This window comes from Polypterus senegalus, chromosome 15 (assembly GCF_016835505.1).
Source record: "Polypterus senegalus isolate Bchr_013 chromosome 15, ASM1683550v1, whole genome shotgun sequence".
Classification (NCBI taxonomy): Eukaryota; Metazoa; Chordata; class Cladistia; order Polypteriformes; family Polypteridae; genus Polypterus; species Polypterus senegalus.
In genome coordinates, this window is record NC_053168.1 from 74379732 (window position 1) to 74405454 (window position 25723).

Genomic DNA, 25723 nt, shown 5'->3' on the forward strand with positions numbered 1-25723 from the left:
CTCTGAGGCAACCACTTGCTCTTTCAAAAGCGAATTCCCATGTCAGTAGGTGCGACACCCCATGTACAGGCAAGGTTGGCACCAGACCACCCAGTGGGCATCTTGTAGTTCAGGACCGACTGGGATCAGACTTGAGAGAGGTCAGACATGGAGATGGAGACACAGACACAAATAGGTGCACAACAACACAAAAATGTATTATGTATAAATAAATATAAATAAAATATATTTATTTTATATTATTATTATTATATTATATTATTTTAGTCTTCCTAAAGAAAAGAAACGAGAAGGAAGAAACTACACACAATGAAGACCAAAGAATTCATAAAAATAAATATTTACAAGGAAAAGAAAACGTGTATATACAAGAAAAATAAAAACTGAACCACAAAACCAAATAATACTACAAGCAGAAGATACAGTATCTAAATAAAAATATTTACAAATATAGGCACAAGCTGCTGTTTGATTATACAAAATGAATTTGCTTTAACAACACCACCGAGTCTAAAGACAACCCCTTGAGGCAGGAAGTGCCTCTTATAGTTGGGGAACAAATCTTCAGCCAATCCTGCGACATGCTGCTCCCTTACACCATAGACATAGAATTACTAGACGCCGCGTGACCAGCGGCATCGTACGTCAACGTCGCCGCCATTTTGCGAGTGGCACTGCTGTGGAGTAATGGATAAAGATGCCTCACGCATTTGCTGCTTGGGATTGTACAAGCCGCTGTACTCTCCAAACCACATCCCGGGGGATTACATTTCATAGGTAAGGCGGAACAATTGTTTTGGTTATATTTGACCATTAGAAAATCCCGTTTTATAATCTTAGCACTCAAGGTCACCTTACAATAAAATTAAACATTAGTAAAATGAAAACAAGAGAATGATAAATCAAAAAGCAATAATTAGCAAACAAACAAAGATAACTGGCAGTAACAGTGCAAAATACACAATTGGTATGCCAGTTTGAAAAGATGAGTTTTGAGGGCAGTTTTAAAATGTGTTATTGAATCGAGCTGATGTATATGAGAGGGAAGAGAATTCCTGATTTGAGGAGCACTAGGAGAGATGCTCGAGCTCCCAGAGCACTGAGTCTGATGTGTGGTACAGAAAGTAAAGCTGCAGATGAGGATCTGAGTGAGCGAGAGGAGTGTCAAGTCTGAAAGAGATCAGTGAGGTTGTGGAGAGCTTTAAATGTTCAGAGCAGTATTGTGTATAGAGAATAGGTGTAATATGTTCAGTGGATTTAGAACAGCAGGTTATTATCCTGGCAGCTGAATTTTGAAGAAATTGTAAGAAATGGATACGTTTTTGTGGGATGCCAGATAAAATAGCATTACAGTAATCTATACGTGAGGTGATTCTGGGCATTAACCAATACTTCAGTTCTGTGTTGCAGAAGAACAGGACGAAGTCTAGAAATGTTTCGGAGATGGAAGAAGGCAGTCCGAGAAATGTTACTTATATGGGAGGAATTATTTAATAATAATAATAATATAAATAATTGCATGTAAACGATTCGCCAAAATCTGTTGTATGTAAACGATACTGTTTTAAACGTTATTGTTTTTTCATCAGAAAACCCGGTTTCCACGTCTACCTGTATAAGTTTAAATGGCACTTTTGCCACTCGCAATGGTGGCAGACGCGCTGACGTATCGTGTCGACTGAGCAACACAGTGAATGCACCGTCTGCCTATATATGTCTACAGTATGCCTTACACCAGGGGTCCTCAATTACAGTCCTGGAGGGCCGCAGTGGCTGCAGGTTTTTGATTCAACCCAATTGCTTAATAAGCAGTTATTGCTCAAGTAACACTTCTGCTTCATTTTAGTTGTCTCGCGCGTTAAGATTTTGAACCCTTATTGCTTATTTTAGTCTTAAACAGCTGTATTGTTGGTTTTTAATTGCTCCTAAGTAGCAATGACATGCAAATGACAAAAGAGACCAGCATTTCTCCGTTTAGCTTATTACCATTTACATCATTGTGTATTTATCATGCACTATTGGGTTTAATTAAATACTTGGAAGGAAAATAAAGAGAAAAAAAGTGAAGGACTGAGAATTACTCGTCCATGTTAGCCTTCAAATCATTTAGAGGATATCCTTAGAAAGGGGAAGAAAATCTAGGATATGAGAATTACTTGACATAGCAGAGTTAAAGCACTAACGAGCCATGAAATTAAAATTATTGGCAAGAATTGCTTTATAATTAAGCAACCGGGTTAGAACAAAAACCTGCAGCCACTGTGGCCCTCCAGGACTGTGATTGAGGACCGCTGCCTTACACCAATCGCCACTGACGCAGGAGCATTCTGCACATGTGCTCCCCTCAATACTTTCCTGGCAGGTATTAAATACAGCTAGCGGCCTTGCATGCAAGTGAGCGAGCACAAGCGTACCCCAACAAGCTCCCCACTACAAAACGAAGTTACCTTTTCTTGGGGATCCCCTTCTCACACTAATGTATGCACAAACTAAACACCCCGCACCTTTCTCTTTGCTAACGGCGGGGTCTAAAGATACGCTTGTCTATATGGGTATATGCAGCGGTCTCCAGCAGGCGAGGCGCACCCGACCCTTCTTGGACGTCCCGCTACATGAACCGGCCGAAGCCAAAGTTAAAAATGATCATGCAAGCGTATCTTGCACTTTAACGATTTAAACAGGTAAGTGCTTTAACATTTTCTTTTGCAAAAGTCGACTTTACCCTACTCTTAGGACTTTTTCCCCTTAAAGTGGTAATGCCTGGTAGGTGAATTACCACAGCAGGATGTTAAAGTTGCTGCAGCTTAAAAGGATCAGCAAAGCATAAATCTTAAGGCAGTGTGTAGAGTCTATGAAGTTATCAGATCTGAAATGCTGGCTAACAACATACATACTGCTATGGTGCAAAACAAATTTTGGTTCTTTGTCTTTTTTAATGGCTTAAGTCCATTTTCTAGTTTGTATTTCATGAGTAGGAAAGCTTTGGAAATTCAGGCAGTGATGTTACTATTTACAATCTGAAAACAGTAGAACACAACAGATGTTCTTCACTTGTAACTCTGCCATTGTTTTGGATAACTGAAAAAAAGGCAAACATTTATCCCATGACCACACCACCCAGAACAAAAAATAAGCTAATGTAAAAAGGGCATATTCAAGATTTTACATATACTTGAAGATAAATATAAAGCCTATGACTCTTCTTTGGACATAGACATTTCTGTCCTGTATTTTATGCTCATTTTAGAGGTTTTATTCTGTATAAAACAAACACAGGCTTTAACCATTGTGTTATCTCATTTCATTTTTCTACAAGAACATAACACTTTTGAAATATTTTAAGTACTGGTCATTACACTCTTCCATTTTTGAAAATCTTTTAAATACAAAACAGTATTTAACTTAACATCATAATCAAAAGCAAATGTTAAAAACTAATACAGTCAGAAAAATTTAGGAATGCATTAAATTTTTGAGAGGTCATCCCTTACTTCATATGCCTTGGCTCTATATTCCTTTGAGTTAAGGCTGGCAGCATTCTTGGGGCGAATCACAGCAACAAATACATCTTCTAGGATGGCTTTGTTTCCCATGATGCACCTGGCCTTTCAGTGAAGCTGTAGCATCATGTCAGTGGGCTACTAGGAGCAGCCATACCTATTGCAAATATTAAACATAATCAACATCAGAAAGTTAGTATACGTTAAAGAATTTTCCAGATATCTCAGTATGATACAGTTATTATCAATATAAATTTTGCCCCACAATAAACTGAAAACACAACAAGATTCAATAAATATAACATTAGTTATATGTTCTACATATTACTGATCGGTGTTCTACAGTGGATCTTTTTTTTTTTTTGTTTGCACCATTGTTGTCATACTCATGATCTCTGTTGCATAAACCTCATTTATATTTTGAAGGTTTAATTCAATAAAATCCCAAATGGGTGAAAATGAGCTGAACAATCATATTTACAAACATGTATAAAATATTGAGAACTGCCAAGAATTTTAACATAGAGCAATTTTATTCTTCGAAAAAGGTAGATACATCATTAGGATTGCCAGCATGCAACTAGGACATACCACTTTGTATATAATTGCCTGTTTTCGGCAGAACTGAACTTAAACAGCACATGAATACCTTCAATTTGTCTGTTTTGTAGTTTTGGCATGGTGATAGACTATTTTTAATAAATAACCCAAACACACTTTATTCAATGGGAAAAAAATAAACCTTGTTAATAAAAATAAAAAAAAAAGGATTAGAGAAGATGTGATATATATATGTGTGTGTGTTTGTGTGTTCCAGATCTAATTATGCAATTTTCATTATGCTATAACTTATTAAGTTTATTACATAGAGAATTCACAAAAAAATATTTTTGTTGCCGATAGATGGCAGCACCTGCCCTGCATTCCAAAATGGCGGGAGACGGTTGTCAGTCGAACAGCGGGTGCGATGTGTTCGCCTTTTCATAATTGCATAATTAGATCTGGACCACCCTTTATAAAAAAACACTTGAAAATAAACAACACAAAATATACATCTAACATGACCTGCTTCTCTTTGTCTCTTAACCAATAACAACATCACAAACTTGTGAATTAATTGTTCCTATTTAATATTTGTCTAAAGAATCTCCCAAGGCAAATACTATTGTTAGGCAACTGGCTTTCAAGGGCCAGTTTCTTACTAAGATGTTAGTCTATTAGCTGGCTAAATGAGTAAATCATTCATGGGTTTATAAGTTTCTCATTACCCAAGTACTTGAATATAGCTGAAATGTGTTTCCCAACACTTGTCTATTGGGAACAGCCAAGTGGCAGAACAGCAGCAGAAGGAACTTATGCTGTCACAAGTTTATCTTTTGTATTGAATTTGAAAAGGGAGAGGGAGAGAGAGAGAGAGAGAGAGACGTTTGTCAGGAAAATCTTTCTCTTTTACATACTTTAAGCAAAAGTTCTCAGCTTTCATTTGTTAGTGAGCGGCCACCCTGTTCACGTCGATTAGAGATCAAGTTTATCTTTTTCTAAGTTTTTAAAAACATTTCTTACCCACAGGAAGTCATGATGATTGGTATGAGGGGGAGAGTGAGAGAAGTGGAAGATAGGGCGATTCTAAACAAGTCATTTCTCCACCATGTCAATGTGCCAGCACACACTGCTAAGCTGACCATTAAAACGTTGGATAAATCCAATCACCTTTGGATTTCAGGTTGTTCCTAAAAATTAAAGAACCCTTCTGTCTAAAAACTTTTGAGATGCATGATGAATAGATTGATGCGGTCAACATGAAACCTGAAAGCTTAACTCAAGGTGATTTGGCTGCTTGTTTAATCAAATAGATCAAGCCTATGAAAAAGTGCACTGATGATGTGCTGAAGTCACCAATAAATTAGCTTTCTTTAAGTGAAAAGTCTTTGCCTTAATTGTTGTATTTTTCATAAAATGCTAAGGACTTTTGCAACGCCCCTCATATAAACAGCTTAACACCAACAACCAGAAATTCGCACGCTAATAAATTTGCTGGATTTATTCTGGTCATGAGGGTACAAGTAGTATTAACTTTTAAAATTAGAGGTAAAAACATAAATGTGTTGACAAGCTGTCTGGTTAAAATTTGTCTAAGCGTGCCTAGCCTTACTCTTGAAACAACTAAAAACTTTAAGACTAAAGGCCAAAACAAAAAACAAATCAATCTATAATGCTCGGCCCCCATAGTTCAGTGGTTCCCAAACTCAGCCCTGGGGGTCCAACCAACTTCTGTTCTTAATTGGACTCCAAGCATGATTAAATGAGCTATTATTTCCCAGTTTCTGTGTTTTTATGGAGGAATATCTCGGACAAAATTAAATAAATAAATGCACAAATAAATAAAAGTACTGTGAAATGTGAGCATAAATAAATAAATGTGTCATGAAATAAGAGCCTAAATAAATAAATATGTCATGCAATGAGAACATAAATAAATAAATGTGTCACGAAATATGTTTTTTGTTGCTTATTTATTTATTTAATTTTGTCCATAACATTCCTCCAAACCATCATGAAATACGACTTGAAATAAAACTGTCACTTTCACTCATCAAAGTTGAGAGGGTGGGCTCTAACACGCCCTCTAGTTACTGATTAGTGAATCGATAGCACAAGAATTAATTAGAAAAAATAAAAAATTACTACTGTCGATGAAATGGATTCTGCCGAAGAAATTAAAATTTCAGAGAAAGAACTGAAGATTTATCGGAAGAAATTACAATGTTGGTGGCTCTTTTAGACTCCGATATAGATTAAACTATTTTTGAAAATATCTAAGAACTGGTGGAACGGACTTGACTACACTCCACTTCAGGTGACGCAATTCCCTGCTCTGGACTTCCATCCTTTGACATTCCAGCTGAGTCAATAGAACACTTTCTGTTATGCGGTTTAAAAGTACAACAGATTGCAGATCTATATGGTGAATCGGGGAAGATGATCACAAGGCGAATGAGCCAGTTTGATATACGGTAAGCTGCAACGGCTGTATTAGTTTAGGTACTTTGACATGGAATGCCCAAAGCAGCGCCAACTAATATTTTGAACTGAGAATTTGACCTTTGTTTTACGCGTATAAAGTCAGGTGCATATTCGCAGCTACTTTTTCAAACAACTTTACAACTCTGATCAGTGGCTGTTCCACCAGTTCTTCGATATTTTCAGAAATAGTTTCATCTATATCAGAGTCTAAAAGAGCCACCAACATTGTAATTTCTTCTGATAAATCTTTAGTTCTCTCTCTGAAATACAGTGCATCCAGAAAGTATTCACAGCGCATCACTTTTTCCACATTTTGTTATGTTACAGCCTTATTCCAAAATGGATTAAATTCATTTTTTTCCTCAGAATTTTACACACAACACCCCATAATGACAACATGAAAAAAGTTTAATTGAGGTTTTTGCAAATTTATTAAAAATAAAAAAAACTGAGAAATCACATGTACATAAGTATTCACAGCCTTTGCCATGAAGCTCAAAATTGAGCTCAGGTGCATCCTGTTTCCCCTGATCATCCTTGAGATGTTTCTGCAGCTTAATTGGAGTTCACCTGTGGTAAATTCAGTTGATTGGACATGATTTTGAAAGGCACACACCTGTCTATATAAAGTCCCACAGTTGACAGTTCATGTCAGAGCACAAACCAAGCATGAAGTCAAAGGAATTGTCTCGAATTGGCACAAATCTGGGGAAGGTTACAGAAAAATTTCTGCTGCTTTGAAGGTCCCAATGAGCACAGTGGCCTCCATCATCCGTAAGTGGAAGAAGTTCGAAACCACCATGACTCTTCCTATAGCTGGCCGGCCATCTAAACTGAGCGATCGGGGGAGAAGGGCCTTAGTCAGGGAGGTGAACGAGAACCCGATGGTCACTGTGGAGAGAGGAGAACCTTCCAGAAGGACAACCATCTCTGCAGCAATCCACCAATCAGGCCTGTATGGTAGAGTGGCCAGATGGAAGCCACTTCTTAGTAAAAGGCACATGGCAGCCGGTTTGCCAAAGGCACCTGAAGGACTCTCAGACCATGAGAAACAAAATTCTCTGGTCTGATGAGACAAAGATTGAACTCTTTGGTGTGAATGCCAGGCATCACGTTTGGAGGAAACCAGGCACCGCTCATCACCAGGCCAATACCATCCCTACAGTGAAGCATGGTGGTGGCAGCATCATGCTGTGGGGATGTTTTTCAGCAGCAGGAACTGGGAGACTAGTCAGGATAAAGGGAAAGATGACTGCAGCAATGTACAGAGACATCTTGGATGAAAACCTGCTTCAGAGCGCTCTTGACCTCAGACTGGGGAGATGGTTCATCTTTCAGCAGGACAACGACCCTAAGCACACAGCCAAAATATCAAACGAGTGGCTTCAGGACAACTCTGTGAATATCCTTGAATGGCCCAGCCAGAGCCCAGACTTGAATCCGATTGAACATCTCTGGAGAGATCTTAAAATGGCTGTGCACCGACACTTCACATCCAACCTAATGGAGTTTGAGAGGTGCTGCAAAGAGGAATGGGCGAAACTGGCCAAGGATAGGTGTGCCAAGCTTGGGGCATCATATTCAAAAAGACTTGAGGCTGTAATTGCTGCCAAAGGTGCATCGACAAAGTATTGAGCAAAGTCTGTAAATACTTATGTACATGTGATTTCTCAGTTTTGTTTTTTTTTTATAAATTTGCAAAAACCTCAAACTTTTTTCACGTTGTCATTATGGGGTGTTGTGTGTAGAATTCTGAGGAAAAAAATTAATTTAATCCATTGTGGAATAAGGCTGTAACATAACAAAATGTGGAAAAAGTGATGCGCTGTGAATACTTGCACAGATGCACTGTACGTAATATCTTCTGCAGAATACATTTCATCGACAGTAGTCATTTTTTAATTTTCCTAATTAATTCTTGTGCTATCGATTCACCAATCAATAACTAGAGGGTGTGTTAGAGCCCACCCAGTGACAGTTTTATTTCAAGTCGTTATTTCATGATGGTTTGGAGGAATGTTATGGACAAAATTAAATAAATAAATAAGCAACAAAAAACATATTTCGTGACACATTTATTTATTTATTTATGCTCTCATTTCATGACACTTTTATTTATTTATGCTCACATTTCACAGTACTTTCATTTATTTACGCATTTATTTATTTAATTTTGTCCAAACTATTCCTCCATATGATTTGGGATCAATGAGGAAATAAAAAAAGCAAGTGCGTTAATACATTTCAATAAAAATTAAGCAGTTATATGTGGATAAAGTATTTTTCTTTTGTAAACTTTTATTTATGTTCATCTTGATTTCCATTCTGCCTTTCCATTATTGTCTAATTAGTGGGTCAGATACCCTTTAGTGTTGTTCACCTCTGTGTCTGCTTTGCTTGTTTCTAATTGTCACTATTAAAATACAATGAAGGGAGTAGACTACACAGAATATGAGAAAAATAGAAAAACGACAATAGTGTTAAGCATTTAAAGCTATAGCAAAAAATAGAAATATTTCTAAATGTCTTATAACGTAAAAATCATACTTGTGTCATTTTCTGAATACAGAATAAGAGGAGAAAAAACAGCTAACTAAATGAGACAAATTATATTATCTGATTGTGAATCTTTTTGGAATAAAACCTATAGTCATAGGGGGAGTCCCCAGGACAACTTTTTGAACTACTGGCCTAGATGATTCCATCAAAACTGATCGTTCCACCATTTCTTTCTGTACAACTCTGTTTTGCCATCTAATTAAGACTACTCAATAAGTACATATTTTGAAAGCTCTACCCCCGAATACAACATTTAAACTGGCCTGTTAATCTTACATCCACCATGGTTTCATTATCTGTATACGTTAACATTCTTTGCAAACTAGACTGTAATTAAGCTTACTGTTTAAGGTGCTTAATAATATTTTTTAAAATGCTTCAACTACAGTGTATAGTGTAGATATTTCCATATTTCAACAACCGCATTACAATTAATTTCTACTCATTCACACTGCATGCTTTTAACCTAAAAAATAATGTAAGTAGTACTGGTTTAGCCCATCATCAGGTGAATGGAACAGGAATTTAAAAAAAATGCAGTCAATACAACAAGATGCACATGTTCAATGAAAACAACAGAAGAAGAGTGGCTTTTATCCTGAGCCTCCAGTTTCTACAACATAATGCTACTGAACACACCTACTGTATATCTTGGTCAGCAATTACTATTACATCTTGAAAACAAAAGACAAAGTTAAGGATAAATGAAAAAAATGCTTAGGCAAAAGTGAAAGCTACGTTTTATTTAAGCACACTCTGAAATCTATGTAACAAAAATTAACATTCTCTTCGCATAGGTAGTAAACATTATGTTTAACTGTATATTCTCTGAGGCTTAAAATTTAGTAACTGTAGTACTACAGTACATTCCTTATTCTGTAGTTTGAATTTTGCTCTTTATTCCTTGTTTTTTGATGCATTTCTTTCAAAACAAACATAATACAGATCATTTAAGCTAGGCTGCATCACAGATAATCCTGAAAAGAAACAGGGTAATGGGGTACGTATAATTGTTTGGTTTAGTAACTCGCCTAGAAAGAAAAAAGTCTCGTAAATAACAATCATGATGACTATAACTTATCAGAATAACGATAATAATAAAATCGATCTTCAGATTGTGTCTTGTCATTTTAAATTCTTGAACACAGTCATTGGATTCTCTAGGATTTATATATATGCACCTAGCACAACAAAAAAGCTTTATTATGAAAACTGATTATCAATTATGTTATTAAAAAGCTAAATTATGCCATGCTTTTGTCTGAAAAGATGTCAATATGATGCAGACAGCAAAATCATTTTTATCGTGATCTGAAAATGAATTTGCACAAAGACATGGACATTTTAAACGAGTATAATTACAAAAAAAATAAACATCTGGAACACTGGAGTTCTTCCATCAATATGTTAAAATCAGACAGTAACAAGAATTCGGATATTTGAATGGCAACGAGGCATGGGTTCAGGACACAAAAGGAGAGAGACAAAGTAGCTTTTGACGACTTTTATTAACTTACGAGAAACTTGCGGAGAGTTACGTTGCTAAATGTCAAAGCAGCGAGTTCTTTTACTTTTTTGTTATCGAAATACAAGGCGAAACCGCTACAACAGGATGGTCCTCATGAAGCAGACAGTAATCTGCATTATTAACACAAAGTAATTGTCAACAGAGATAGATGTATAGCCATACAATTTTATTTTCTTAAAGAAAAGCAAGTATAATTTAAAGCCATGTGCAACATATACATCTAAAATGAAAAGTAAAGCCTAAGTCAGTAAATAACAAAGCATTTACCAGACAAACACAAAGTATCGAAAGTTGCAACTTACTAAAAATAGAGCGTCCCTCCAGCCCTCACCAGCCTCACCCTTTCACATCAATTGTAGCAGAAGCAAAACATCAATTCGCTGCACCGGGAGAAAGCTTCCGGGTTAAAGGTCATCGTTGTATTTATGTGTTCGCTGCCCACTAGTGTCATTCGGGGTAGCGTCACAAGAAAGAGAGTGACTGACCTACGATTACAGTATATTCACAGAAACGGTAGAATAGCAAAGTATTACGAAATTGGAAGCTTTACTAAGGTTGATATTATAAATGGATCATTGAAATTCTATAAATAAATGATAGACTTTTTGGTTTTGAGGAGATTAGCGGAGTTCTGCACTGTGATTTGGTTTGTCTTAATCTTTTATAACTACGGTTTTCACAAACACGTTCTGCTTTACCAGAAGCGAGTATTTACTTTAAGTTTCTCAAATTAAACATTTTAGTAAGGAATTGTGTAATTTGATTGAAATCACTGTTAAATGAAAGGGTTTTTCTTTACAAGGCACTTGTTGAATAGCGTATCATCGGTACAAAGCTAAACATTTCTCAGCGTGTCTGCGATAGGTTTTCTTTGGCTGCTTCATTTTCCATTCAGAGACTTCAATGCCAAGGTAATTAGCGAACCAAGCGCCTTTAATGGTTTGGCATTAAATATTTTATTATTTTCCCATAACGCAGTCCGGGAAAATGTAACAGGACAAAATGTGATAAAAGGAGGAAACAGTAAATCAGTAGGGACACAGAATTCCACAGAGCACTGATATCTTCATAACATCCACTCTGTATCATTAGGGAAAAAAATGAATTCAACAAACAATTCACAAAATTCTTTAAAGACTGATCATCCTTTCTTAAGAGCTTCCTTAGGCTGATCACATTTAAATGCAGCACACTGTCTTGTTTACTGCTTTCGTATTGCTGGTTAGTGATATTTTGTTTATCCTGCTTTCTTTTTTTTTGTATTAAAGGGGGCTTTAATAAGAATGTGTTATGTGATTAAATGTATTTTTAAAAATATAATAAGAACTACACTTTAGGGCCTAAGCTGTATTATGTTATTATAATAAAATTAGCAATGTTGCCCTTAAAGGACAGTTGGTATAATACATTTTTAAATATTTGGTATCTTTTGTCTTGCATGTACCTTCTGTGTTCCTCATATGCCTTTTCTCAGTATCCTTGTGTGTCTCAGCCTCTTTTGATCGTGTTCCTGTAAAGCCTGCTTCTCAAATTCATTTTTGTAATTTATATAAGGTGCCTTGTTCACCTCCTCTCCACTTTTTGACTACAGGCAAAAATAGATGAGTCCCAATTATCCGCTGTGAAAACATCATTTGTATTCTTGGTAATACTTCCCGTCTCTGAAGGCAACTCGGGTTGAGCCTCGTTATTTTTGAGCAACCGAACTTTGCTGTGCATGTTATTTGGTTTGTTGATGCAGACATGCTCTATTTTAATTCCTTGTCAAAACCAGGAATTGAACTTAGCACCCCTAATGTATCATGGTATCATCATCCCTAGCACTGAGCCACCAAAGCCAAACTGACCAATCAGATTGCTCAAAGGGATCAGACACAGAAATATGCACAGATAGGCATTTCATTATATAGTTAAAGTACTGGGGATTAATATAGTGTACCAAAAAGTCAGGGGCATCACTAGCTTTAGCACCTTTTTAGAGGCTAAGTCCCCTGTGGAGTTTTGTGTATTGATGAGTAGGGGGCCCCCTTCCCCAACCCCCCATAGAGTTTTGCATGAGTAGACAATGCATGTTAGCAGCCACGACAGAGGAGTAAAGGGGGGCTAGGCAGTCGAGAATTTGGAAAAGGACAGCGAAGACCATGACATTGGGGATGATGTCATGTGTCAAAGATCAGGGGCTGGAGCCTGAGATCAGAGGCTAAAACCTCAGAAGATACCCCCCGCCCCCAAACAACACCACTGGTAGAAATAGGTAGAAGATAGATAAGAATTGCATAGGTCAATACATAAGAAAGTCATGTTACAATCAATTGCAGATGATCTACAATTTGTTGAATCATTACAGAGGGACAGCATACAGGCTTGGGCAGGTTTGTGGCAGATGAAATGTAATGTAAGTAAATGTAAAAGTACTACACGTAGGATATAAAAGTGTCAGGTTTGAATACATAATGGGTGGGATCAGAAAATTAAAAGTACACCTTATGAAAAGGATGTAATAAGAGTCCTACAGTAGTCATCTCATGACTGTCAACTATCAGATGGAGTTCAGAGGCCATTAAGAAGGCTAACAAAATGTTATATAGCACAGTGTGTACAGTACCAGTCAAAGGAGGTTATGCTCAATGTTTATAACACTGATGAGGCCTCATCTGGAGTACTTTGTACAGTTTTGGTCTTCGGGAAAAAACAAAGGACATGGCAGCACTGGAAAAAGTCCAGAGAAGAGCAACTAGGCTGATTACAGGGAATGAGTTATGATGAAAGATTAAAAGAGATGAGCCTTTTCAGCTTAAGCAAAAGAAGATTAAGAGGAAACTTGATTGAAGTGTTTAAAATGATAAATTAGTACAGCAGACTGAGACAGTGTCATTAAAATAAGTTCAACTAGAACATGGGACACAGTTGGAAACTTGTTAAGGGTGAATTTCTTACAAACATTAGCAAGCTTTTTTTTCACACAGAGAACCATAGACACTTGATATAAGTTACCAAGTAGTGTGGTGTGGTAAAGTAGAACTTTAGGGACCTTCAAAACTCAACTTGATGTTATTTTGGAAATTAAGTGAGCAATGTTGGATTGAATGGGCCATTCTCGTCTAGATTGTTCTAATGTTCTGATTAATCAGTTCATCAATGCAACATTCACATAGCGTCTTTGAACAGAGCAACAAAAAAGAAAATAATAAGGTGGATCAAAAGGTATTTAAGTATACAAAATCATTTACATTTCATTTATTCTTAGTAAGCACTTATGACACCAAATGTACCATGCATTAATTACAAATACAACAACAACAACATTTATTTATATGGCACATTTTCATACAAACAGTAGCTCAAAGTGCTTTACATAATAAAGAATAGAAAAATAAAAGACACAATAAGAAAAACAAAATAAATCAACATTAATTAACATTGAATAAGAGTAAGGTCCAATGGCCAGGGGGGACAGAAAAAACAAAAAAAAACTCTAGACGGCTGGAGAAAAAAATAAAATCTGTAGGGATTCCAGACCATGAGACCGCCCAGTCCCCTCTACAAATACATTTATGTATTCAAATACAATTTGAATAATGAAATGTAATGAACACAAAGCACTGTTGAAACAAACAGAGAAACATCATGTAGTATATGGAAAAATATACAAAATGTGTCTATCTATAATGTATGAAATTATCCAACAACTATAAAAAGTCTGTCCAGTGGAGGGCAGCATAACAGAACACTGTAAGTAACTTTCCTTTGATGAATACTTTGTGCTTGGCTGGAAATTGACAATGCTCAAATAAAACTTATATTTTTTATACTGCTCAAGTGCTTCATGTAATTTAGTTGTTTTTAGATATATAAAATTAAAGAACGTCCCTAGCCATAAAAAGTTTTTATTACAGTTTAAGTCTTAATAGTTTTAAACTGTAAAAGCATATGGATGGATGCATAGGTTTTTTTGTTAATATTAGAGAAGCCAAATCCCCAAGAAAACAATCAGGAGAGAACAGATCCACAAAGAAACTTTGTTAGTAATATGTCTGAGTCAAGGAGTACAGTGACAAGTGCATTCTATGCTGGCAAGGTAAACGTACAGCCAGCCTTGTGTTCAAATAGTCATTGATAGCACTCCATTACAGAATTTTAATAGCAATTCACCAGGGAAGTCTGTTTCTCACAATCATTTCCTATAAAAGCACTGATGTCCCTTAGTAAGAATACTAATAAGTCAGTATGTGGTACCCTTTTAATAACTACACTTAGTGTCTCTAAGCAGATTGAATATGGTGAATAGTTCTTAAGCACATACAGTACATGTAAATCTCAGCATTAGTTTTCCTTTCTATAGTTAACATTGAGGTTTCCATCTTTTCCACATTCAAAATGCACAACATCCAGCCAGGAGTTTTCTGCAAATCTCTGTCAGCTCTCCTGCTCAGATCTTCTTCCATGGCATAATTGTAGAACATAAGAAGCTGGGTCAGGAAGTATTGCTACAGAACAAATACATTGTACTGTATTAAGGACAGTCCAGCAACATCTGGCTGGTAGTTTTCATTGTTACATAAAACCTTTAGCTCCTCCTCTACCCTCAAAGCAACATTTAGTTTCTCAAGAGCTAGATTCTTTTACAAAAGTGTAGTCCGAGTGAAACTGACTTGTACACGGCCTCTACATAATGAATATGCCATCTTATCTTCACTTTTTGATAAGACATCTGAATTTTATTTATGCATTTAAGACAATGGAAGGTACTCTATATTTTTGTATATTGTTTTTAAAGTTTATTTAAATTATTCTCCCTGTTATTTAATTTAAGTCCTCCTTGTCCTTGGCACAAGGTATGGAGAGGTGTGGCATTACAGAGTAAGCGTGTAGAAATGCTATGTGAGTGTCAGGCCACAATTTGCCTCAGCAATCAATATTGCTTCTTTGGAGAACCTGGACTATGGTTCTGTTTCAGGCTTGGTTGTCTTGTGTTTGGATTTTGCATGTTTTCCTAGGCTTTTGTGAATTTCCCCCACATTTTGGGTCCATGAACAATTTTAAAACAATTAGTGGCTTAATATATTGTATTGCAGTGTGGATATAGCCTTATTTATTATGTACATCATGTGCTGTGTGATTGACAAGAATCAGTTAAATCTTAAACCTGTTCTTGCCAGGTCAGGTGCCATCTGTCTTTGATCCCAACAATAAATAAGTGAGGTGGAAGCACTGATACCTGTCTGAAAATATTCTTCAATATAAATTCCAGGCTCTAACAAGTATGCTGTTATTCATTCCTTTTTGGAATTCTTCTTCTCCAATGCCAGTCCACTGCAATGCACATTCATCCTTACGGACCTACTTTTAGTCACCATTGACTAATATGTACATCTTTGGGTCGTAGGAGGAAACTGGAGTGTGCAGAGAAAATCAATGCAAACACAAAGAGAAGATGTAAACTCTACAAGGACTTTAGCTGGGACAGAATTTAAACCCAGGTCTCTGCGGCTGCTCCCGACACCCCAATTAATATTTTTCTTTTTCTGTAAAATTTCATTAGCTTCATTAAATATTTTTCCATATAAATATTAATACCTGTAATGTATTTTGTTTATATTATACTGCAGTTCCACCATCATTCAAATCAGTAACCTTACAGACAAGACACCATTAACAGGATGCTATCTTGATCTCATCCCAGCTTGCCCGTCACATTTCTACTCATCAGAGATTATTACTACCAAGACTCTAAACAAGCTGCAAAGCTTGCTTCAAGAGCCTATTGCTCAGATTGAACTAAGTTACTGTTGTACAGATTCTGGAATTCCTAAACTCTAGTAATTGTGACATTGCCTGGAATTTCAAATTTCCCCTGAAAACATAGTTTGGATTGCTCCTGTTTTGCTGGCTTCAAACTGCTGCAGTTTTTCATTGTTGACAGAAGTTTACGCCTGACTGGAGGAAAAGTTCACGCTGAACTTGACTTTTACAAAATGGACTAGCAGTATCTGTTTTAAATGATCTTCAAAGTCTTGTGTAACCTGAAGAAATCCTGTGGAATAAATGGACTGAGAGTAATACCCCACTTGACAGAGGTTTGTGAGAAAATGGTCAAAATCTGACTTGGAAGAGAAATTTCAAATACAGTACAGCATATGGTGATTATTCAGAACAGTAATTGGAATATCACACCCCCTGTGAGCATGTATTAGAAAAAGCAGATTTTGGTCCACATTTAGTGAATGTGAGTGTTCCCTGTGATGAACTGTGTCTTTTATCTGATTTTAAAGTGATGGGCCTAGACACCTCTATTACACCAAAATTTGCATTGATCAGGTTTAGAACTTGATTGGATGAATGAATGATAGTAAATGAGGTGTTTTTTTAATATTCCAGCATCTAGACTTTTTGATGTTTCCAGTGTGGAGCTTCCACCCACTTCAGTAGGCTAAATGACTTAGCGTGGGTATGCATTAGTCTGTGTTCTGTGATGACCTAAGCTTAGATCCAGTTCTTGATGAAGGTTTTCAGTAGAGGCTCCTCTCACATCAGTTTCATCTCACAGTCAATAGACATGCTGTCATTCCCATTGGTGACTCCAGATAGGCCCAATGGGAGTTAGTGTACTCTGTGATCAAATGTTTTTGCCTTTCAGTCATTGCTGTTACAGTACATACCAACTGCTCACAACCCTAACCAGAAACAAGAGGAAATAGAAAATGTTGTCAACGGGCTTGGCAGCTCTTTTTACAAATATAAATGAAGTGTTCTGAATATACAGTATAATAGAAGCTACAGTATATTGTGCATGTCAAGTGTAAATTTTGCATTGCACCATAATAGGTATTTTCTATCTAAAATATGCCACAATGAAAATTAGCAAGCCAGTCATTGCTGCATTAATTCTTTCATTTTGTGGTCTGCTACAATCCTGATTCATTACTCACAGGTATGGTTAGTATTAAATAATGAGGCACTGTCATGCCCCAGAGTCCTTATCATAGGCTTTAGCTGGAACTTGGAGACAATAAGGGAGACAGACACAGCTGATGTAACAAATAAAAAGTATTTATTGAAGAAAAAAAAGTCCATAAAGAAATTATAAAAAAGGCAAACAGACACTGCAATGATGAATTAAGATGAAAAAAGTTCCAAAAACTGCATTCAATGCACCAAAAATAATGTTCCAAACAAAAAAAAAAACAAAGATCAATCCCCTTTTTAATAAGCTCTTCAGTAAAAAAAAAATCTTAGCCTGCTTTCTCCCCTTATCCAAAACCTCAGAGCTAAGACTGACTTTTCCTGGCAAATCTGAATACCTGTCGGTACCTCACCCTGCAGCTCACGTACTGCCCTTCTCCCGATCTGAACTGAGCTCCCCCGTTTCTAGCGTAAAAGGCTGCCTTTTATCCCGGGTCAACTATCAGCTGACTCGGGTGGTCACGTGCCTAGCCTAAATGTTATGTGCAGATTGTGCAGCGCGCGCCTACGTTGCCAACACTCCGCACCACGTCCTTCTCTTATTCATGCGACCGGGCATAAAGTCTGTTATAAATTCTGCTACTTCGCAGCGACTCAGCCGCATCAGAAGAACGCCTGGACGAAGCACGACTTACCAAAACGAAACGCGCCACCCCGTCCGCTCCAAGTCCGACAACCTACAGCCGCTCCACTTGTGCACCCGAGGAACAAACAGGTAATAGAAGTTTTTTTTTTGTTTTATTATAAGGTCAGTAAAAGCACGTTTAAATTACTACAGTGGGTGGCGTTTCCTCACAGGCACAAGGTAAATCAAGGTAGTCACTGGGTTAATTTACAGTTTTCTTAGAATGATTGTGTTCTTTTTTGCCGGGAAAACGAAAGCACACCAAAAGATTGTGTACCTGATAAAGTAATTTATAATTTTGTCCAGTGTTTAAGAAATGTGATTAAGGGGAAATGACGTTATATCAGCACCTTCATGACTAATGCGATATACTGTAAATGCGAGGATGGAAGCGGCGGTCTGATAAAATGTCACTCACAAAGACTTGCTTTGCAATCAGCACATGCCTGCAAAAGCAAATTAAATGAATAGTGTGCAGAAGAAACTCTTCCTAGAATATCTAAAACTTGCAAATAAACTGATAAAAATAATAAATATCAAGGTAAGTAACTTTATTGTAACTAAGCCAGAGGAAATAAATTAACAAATAAATATTAACAGTAATAAAAGCCTTTTCAAATATCTCATCCTGGCAAATGACTGATCATTTACAATCTGTTTGGAGTGACTTGCTCACTTTCCCACTAAATTCAAACACCACTAAAGCTTTCCCTTTCAGTTCCCATTTTCCTCCTGGACTTTTAATTCTCTGCTCATTATCTCAGACTACTAACCCTTCTGTCTCAGACTGAATTCCACACAATATATGCTGTTTAGTCACTGCCAAAAAATCCATCATATAGTAATTTTTGGAGATGCCTTACCAATTCACACCTCCATCTGGCTTTTCTTTGGAAGTGTATAGACTAAGTGCACCTTTTTATTTAAAAGTAAAAGCTACATTCAACTGGCTTTGATCTATCTACAGTAGTGTTTAAATCAGGCAGCTATGCTTAATCCATCACAGAGGGTGCATCAGCAGAGGCTGGTGTGTATGTCTTTTCTGTATTATTCCAAGCTTGGGGTCTTGAAGAGCTGGTGCCTATAAACTGTGTTTGGAAAAATCAATCATATCATTGGAGCACCAGGCTGTCTGACTGGTGTGTAGCTTAAAAATTTACTTATATGGCCTGCCTGGAGTAGTTCGTGAGCACTTTCCTGCACCCCACAGAGCAGCACATCAGCATGGCAGAAAATTATGTAAGGAGGATGGCACTAAGTACTAATTGCAACTTGGTCTGGGCTCTTCAGTGCCAATAATGTATTTTGTGTGCAGATTCTTCAGTAACCAATTAAAGGAATGACATTTATTTGTTATTTTATTCTGAAACACTTTGCTATTCTCGATGTTAGAATGCACACACATCTCTTCCACCTCTGCATAGAACCTTTAAATTTTATTCCCTTTTCACATTTGTAGATTTATTTCCATTTTGGAAACTAACTGGCATCTTTTAATAACTGAAATAGATTTACTGATTTATTTATTATTTTTTTGACTGGTGTTATGAAAGCGCAGAAAATGTTTCTCATATTAGTCAGTTTAGTGGTGCCACCAACTGCCTGTCACCAAAGGGGAGCAAAACAACGTAAGCCACATCCGATAAAAAAATCTTTTGTGGCGTACCCAGCCATTTACACACTCATAATATTCACTTCTTAACGGTGACAATAACCTGACATTGCCCTATCGTTGATGGCATTTCTTTTCTATCATTGCATTCATGCGGGTGTCTCACCTGTTCCTTTTCCGAGTGTAATCCCCCTTATTTAAGATATAGTGTCACTTTATCAAAAACACGCTAATTAAGGTCTATTAGATAAGTAAACGATATCACAAATGAATGGACTAATAAACAAAAAAAGACAAAAAAATAATTTAATTACAGTAAAACAAGCTAAGATGGCTTTCCAAAAGTAAAAAAGCACTACATCTGGTGACATTTGCCCTCAGCTATAGAATATTCCATCATACTAAATACAGTGTTTCTTATACAACATATTGTTTAGTTTTTTTGTTGCTGTTATAAATTATGACCAACTTTTCAAAATTTGTGAGCTATTCCCTATATTTGCTATAGCTTGTTGTAGTTGAATATGTTCAGTGTTTGTGTGACATCGGTTTTCTCAATGTGTGTATCAATTGCTTTTAGTTTTGTAAGCCTATCACAAATGTTTATTGTTTGGAAGTGATAAGTCATGATGCACTACAGAGATAACATATTTCAGTTCTTCAGTGTCTGATTAGTGTATCCTGGCCTCAGAATTATGATTTACCCACCAGGTTGTTATCGAAATCCTCAATCTTTACAGCATCTGGCATCGCCTCTGATTTTTCTATTTTCTAACTCTTATCTAAAAAGTCTAACATTTATTTAAAAAATCTGTATGCAATGTTTCTGACAGTATTCATGACAGCTGGGCTATAATTTCCAGAAATGAAATATTAAAATTGAGTGGGTTCACGTGTGAGTTTTGGAAACACGGGATTAGAGAGGTCATTAAATATGTACCTACAAGGCCCTGTGTGCAAAACGTTGCAAACTTCCTTTCATTGTGAAATTATTTGTGTCCTAAATGTGGGAAAATAATATTTTTTATGAGTAAGTTGAAACACCTAAACTGCTCTTGAAATATAAGACTGCCCCAGGGATGGCTTCCCATCCTATATGTAAGGGATTTGTGTTGTTTTCACAAGTTATGTAAAGAAGTCTTGCATTCTAATTTAAGCATGCTGTGTGGGCTTACACCATCTTCCTGTATAAAGATTATTACAGTTAAAATGAGACACAATAAATATTATTTCCAACTCTTACCAGCTTAGGACAATCAGCATAGTTTGCTTTTGGGTGTCCCTACTATTATCATTACTACTACTACCACCTTACTATCATCTTGGAAAAAAAAATATACTGATTTCCTCCCAGTCCCCCATGGCTGGTCTCTTCTTCTGGTGACCCTTAATAATTCCTACGAGAGGCATTTATTAGCGTCACAAGGTTTGCCTCCTTCTGTAGACTCTTGTTTATTCACGCGGTTTGTACAGCAACGCTTGTTGGGGTTTCTTCTGGCTTGTGTAATCTTTATGCAGTTTCCACCCTGGGCAAACCCTTGCCATCCAACCTGCCATTTATTTGTACACCCACTTAATCCAACTGCACTATCACAGATTAACATGACCTATCACATCATCATTGCTTGCAAAATGCCATTCCATTACATGCCAACACTGACACAAATACCTTCAGTATTCACAACAATTCAGTTAAACAAGCAGAGGCCTCATCAGGATGTCAGAGGTAAAATGGAGTGCATGGTGAAAAGCTCACAGAAAAAAATATGCAAACTTCATGCAGATATTGACCCTGATTAAAAACCCTGTTTTCAGGAACTGTCAGAATGCCAATCATTGTGCAAGTCAACAACTCTGCCTCCAGCAAAAGAACCCCAGACCATCACACATCCACATCCATGGTTGGTGCCACACACTAAAGAAACATCCTTTCAGTCATTTGATGGCATACCAATATCCTGTATGATGAAATGAAGATTTCAAATTTTGATTCACAGGTCCTTAAGAATTTCTTCCAGTTTGCAGTAGTCCACAGTCGGTATTTCAAGTCCCTATTTTGCCCTTTAAGGAATGGCTTTTTTATTACCATTCACTTTGTCAAACCTGCAACACAAAGTGTCCTCTTCACAGTAGAAACTGAAACTTGTTTTTTTCGACCACTGTCAAGCTACGCTTGAAGCTGTTGTGCTGGGAGGCACCAGTTCTGCAAGTTGGTGACCCTCAGAAACTTGTCTTCTGATTGGGTTGTGACTTTGCGTCTGCCAGATCTCTTCCTATCAGAGTTTCTTTCAGTTTCCAATTGCCTTTGGATTGTGCATGACACCATACTCACTGACACTTTGATATATATATATATATATATATATATATATATATATATATATATATATATATATATATATATATATATATATATATATATATATTGTTGTAATTTCGCTAAATGAAAGGCCTGTAATTCTAAGGGAAATAATGCTCTCTCTTATTTCATCTGTTAATTGCCATTTTCTTGCCTTTATCACCAGAGTTTGCAACTTTCTACAGTGTAATATCATCATCAAGTAGTACTCCAGATTGTTTAGTAACGCAGTCTGTTCCAACTCTGCTCTAAGGCAGACAGAGGGTTTTAAAGTAATCAGCAGAATTTGGGGCACCTGCACAAATAATTTGCTTCAGCTTGCAAGGCTTAATTTAATTGCTGCAGAACATCTGTAGCTTATAACCTACTAGCTGTCCCCCGCGGCTCCACCCACGTAACAGTGAAACAGGACAAACTTTAAAAATCAATAAACAAACAGGTATCACTAACTAAGTGGAGGCAAGGTACGCTCCAAAACATGGCCAGAGGTAGATTGATTCGAATGGAGGCTGGCACGTGAGTAACGAGGGCCCCGCTCCTCTACCCTCGGCCCACGGCCTCTGTCTTGGATCAGCACAAATAATTCAATCTTGCAAGCGAACTATGATACTTAGCACTCTGACAACAGTTACAAAATCAACGGGAATTCTTAAGGCAAATTGTAGAAAAAAAAACCCCAATCTAAATCCGTCAAGTAGTTCTCTCATGAAAAGTGGACAGACATACAGACAGACAGATGTTAAATTATATATATATATATATATATATATATATATATATATATATATATATATATATATATATATATATATATATATATATATATATATATATATACAGAGAAAGAGATTAGGCGTTTCCTGAGGAAGGCCCATCTGTAATATTCTGAAATTTCCTTTTTTTCAGTTTTTGCTAATCTAAACTTTAAATTTACACAGTTTACTGCTTACCTTTTCAATGTTTTACTGTAGGTCATTGATTGTATTTCAACTGATTAAATTTGAAGAAAAACTGGAAAAAAACTGAGGTTTTCTAAAACTTTTGGCCGGTGGCATTTGTTTCCAAAGATTCTGCGATACCGAGGAATGAGGAACAGTCAACAGATATGGCTAGAGTACATCTAGAAGGCTGCACACAATATAAAAATATGACAAACCTAGTAAACTGCTTCTTTTTCCTGTGCCTTGTGGATTTTGTTTATAATATGAGTTGGAAGATATGCTTTGTTTAGTGATTCAACTGTTTCTAATTCTTTATAAAGAAGAAGATGGTTTTGAATTCTCTTTTTAATCATACTTTTCTCAAATTACACAGTCACTTGTATACTTTGATAAAACAGTCAATTACTTTAAGACTAAGAGCAAAATAGAAAAGAAAAGGATCACTTATAGCCTTTTATTGGAGGTGAACAGCCTGTCCATCCATTTCAGCTACATGGATTGGTAGCTTGTTGCATACCACCATGTAGCTTTGTGTAAAGATCTCAGTCCATATGTCATCTTTAAAAGCACATCCTCACAATCTCCACTAGTGTAACTGGATAATGCTTCACTGCTCAGTTTAAAAATAAAAAGTTTGAGCAATTATTTAAGGAAGCATAATGGCATGGATGTTAGCACATCTTCTTTGCAGCTTCATTTTCCTTTCCAGTGTTTTGGTTATCTATATTATTTTTGAGAGTTTTACTGCTTTTTTTGCTGGTGTAGGACTGAAACATTTTTTGTTGATTATATTAGTTTACTTTGCAGTTGGTTTTTTCAGTATCTTTCATAACCAATTATAAGATAATGGTACAATTTCAAGGATTCTCTTGGTTTGTGCTTTTTTTTGGGATTGCTTCTTACTGTATTTATAATATCTTTATTCATCCTTTTAAATCAATTTAATGAGTTTGCTCATTTCTTTTATAATGTAATACATCTGTTCTTCATATCATTCAAAATATCCCAGGCATTACACCATTAAAGATTTATAGAAAAGTATAGTTGTTTCCCTATTCTATATTCTCAATTTTTTTTCTTCATTCGTATCAGCTTTGCTTTTTAGAAATAATATGCCTTAGTTTTTGGTTTGTATTTATATATTTTTATTTGTTCTATATATTGTAATCACTTTTGTGAAGATTAAAGTGAAACAAATAAAGACAAATTTTCCACTAGGGATAAATAAAGTTCTCTATCTATCTGTCTGTCTGTCTGTCTCCCTCTGCCTTAGTTCTTAGAGAAGGCAAAAATCTATATAGTTAATGTCTAGTGCAGTGGTTCCCAAACTGTGCACCAGGGGTACCGCAAAATATTCTAATATTAGACATCTTTTGCAACCGTAACAAATCCAAAAATAATTCCAAATATATAGAAATAATAATACTACCAGTATAATAATAATAACCTACCCTTTTCTAAATTAAGTGTTTCTCCGGTGCTATGATCAGTTTATTAATAATAAATGTGCGCCACTGACAAGACCAAACAGTATCGGTTTGAGAACAGACCCAAATTAACTCATCAGGATGTCAATCAACAAGAGTACAGTAGATGCTTATGAATCATGTGAATATAATAGGCTTGTTCTATTCATGATGCATGAGCTAGTCTGGGTCAATCAACATGCATAACAAAAGTCACACAGTCGAAATTTGTGTTTTCTGATTGGTGTTTGTACTCGTATATTAATCACTGTGTCTGTGTCCTTATTCATTGAAGATCAAACACCCTGCATATGGTGTTGAGATCAAAATAGTTTTTAAAAGTTGTTGTTCTTATCCTCTTTAAAATGGACAAGTTTTTATTGAACTTTAAGCAGACTAGGAGTGAAATGAAGAGGATGCACCACAAACGAGTAGCGGGTGTTTGTGAAGAAGCGGGAATTTCATAAATATGACAACAATTTTATGGATTTTGGCTTTACATCAACATATAATAACAGTGAAGAGAGACTGCTGTATGTAGTGTGTTTAAAGATTTTGGCTCCAGAGTGTGTGCTTCCAAGTAAGCTAAAACGCCATTTAAAAACCAATCATTCAAACAAAAACTGATTACATACTATTCTAAACAGTTGTGATAATTCACGTTTAATTTTTTATAACTAATCACGCCAAGCAATCCACTTGCACACAGCAACTGTCAAGTATGTATTATACTGTAGAACTATAAACTATACCATGGTTTAACTTGGGGCGGCATGGAAAAATCTTGAAACATTAAGTGCGCAGTGAACAGAAAAAGTATGGGAACCACTCGTCTAGTGAACCAGAAGAAAGCACTGGACAACACACCAGTCCATCACTTGGCATATCCTTGTTCATACTTGTACCATGCCAGACTAAATATGCTAATTAACAATGCAGCTTGCAAGCCAAAAATGTAAACTTCACACAGTGGCCATGTTGAGAATCAAACCAAAGTCTGTGACGTTACGAGGTAGCAGTGTCCACATACTCCATTCAAAGCTACACCTTTATTAATAGCAATAATAACAATAATTAATGACATAACACACTTTGAGTGTAAATTACACATTGTCTCCATTCATATTTACTACAGTCAACCCTGGT

At 36.3% G+C, this 25723-nt stretch overlaps 2 protein-coding genes across 2 annotated transcripts in view; one reads left to right on the plus strand and one right to left on the minus strand.

Annotated features, from left to right (window-relative positions):
- The window catches only part of krit1 (KRIT1 ankyrin repeat containing), an 87320-nt gene extending 76302 nt beyond the window's left edge, over positions 1-11018 (minus strand). The window contains exons 1-2 of the mRNA XM_039737178.1: positions 10914-11018; positions 3492-3657 (exon numbers count right to left, since the gene is read on the minus strand). Of these exons, the coding sequence (XP_039593112.1) occupies positions 3492-3593 (102 nt within the window). The 5' untranslated portion in view covers positions 3594-3657; positions 10914-11018. The remainder of the gene's footprint in view (positions 1-3491; positions 3658-10913) is intronic.
- A 7053-nt stretch (positions 11019-18071) lies between these two features.
- Positions 18072-25723, plus strand: part of LOC120515645 (ankyrin repeat and IBR domain-containing protein 1-like) — a 445503-nt gene continuing 437851 nt past the window's right edge. Inside the window, exon 1 of the mRNA XM_039736854.1 lies at positions 18072-18289. The gene's annotated coding sequence lies outside the window, so the exon portion shown is untranslated. The remainder of the gene's footprint in view (positions 18290-25723) is intronic.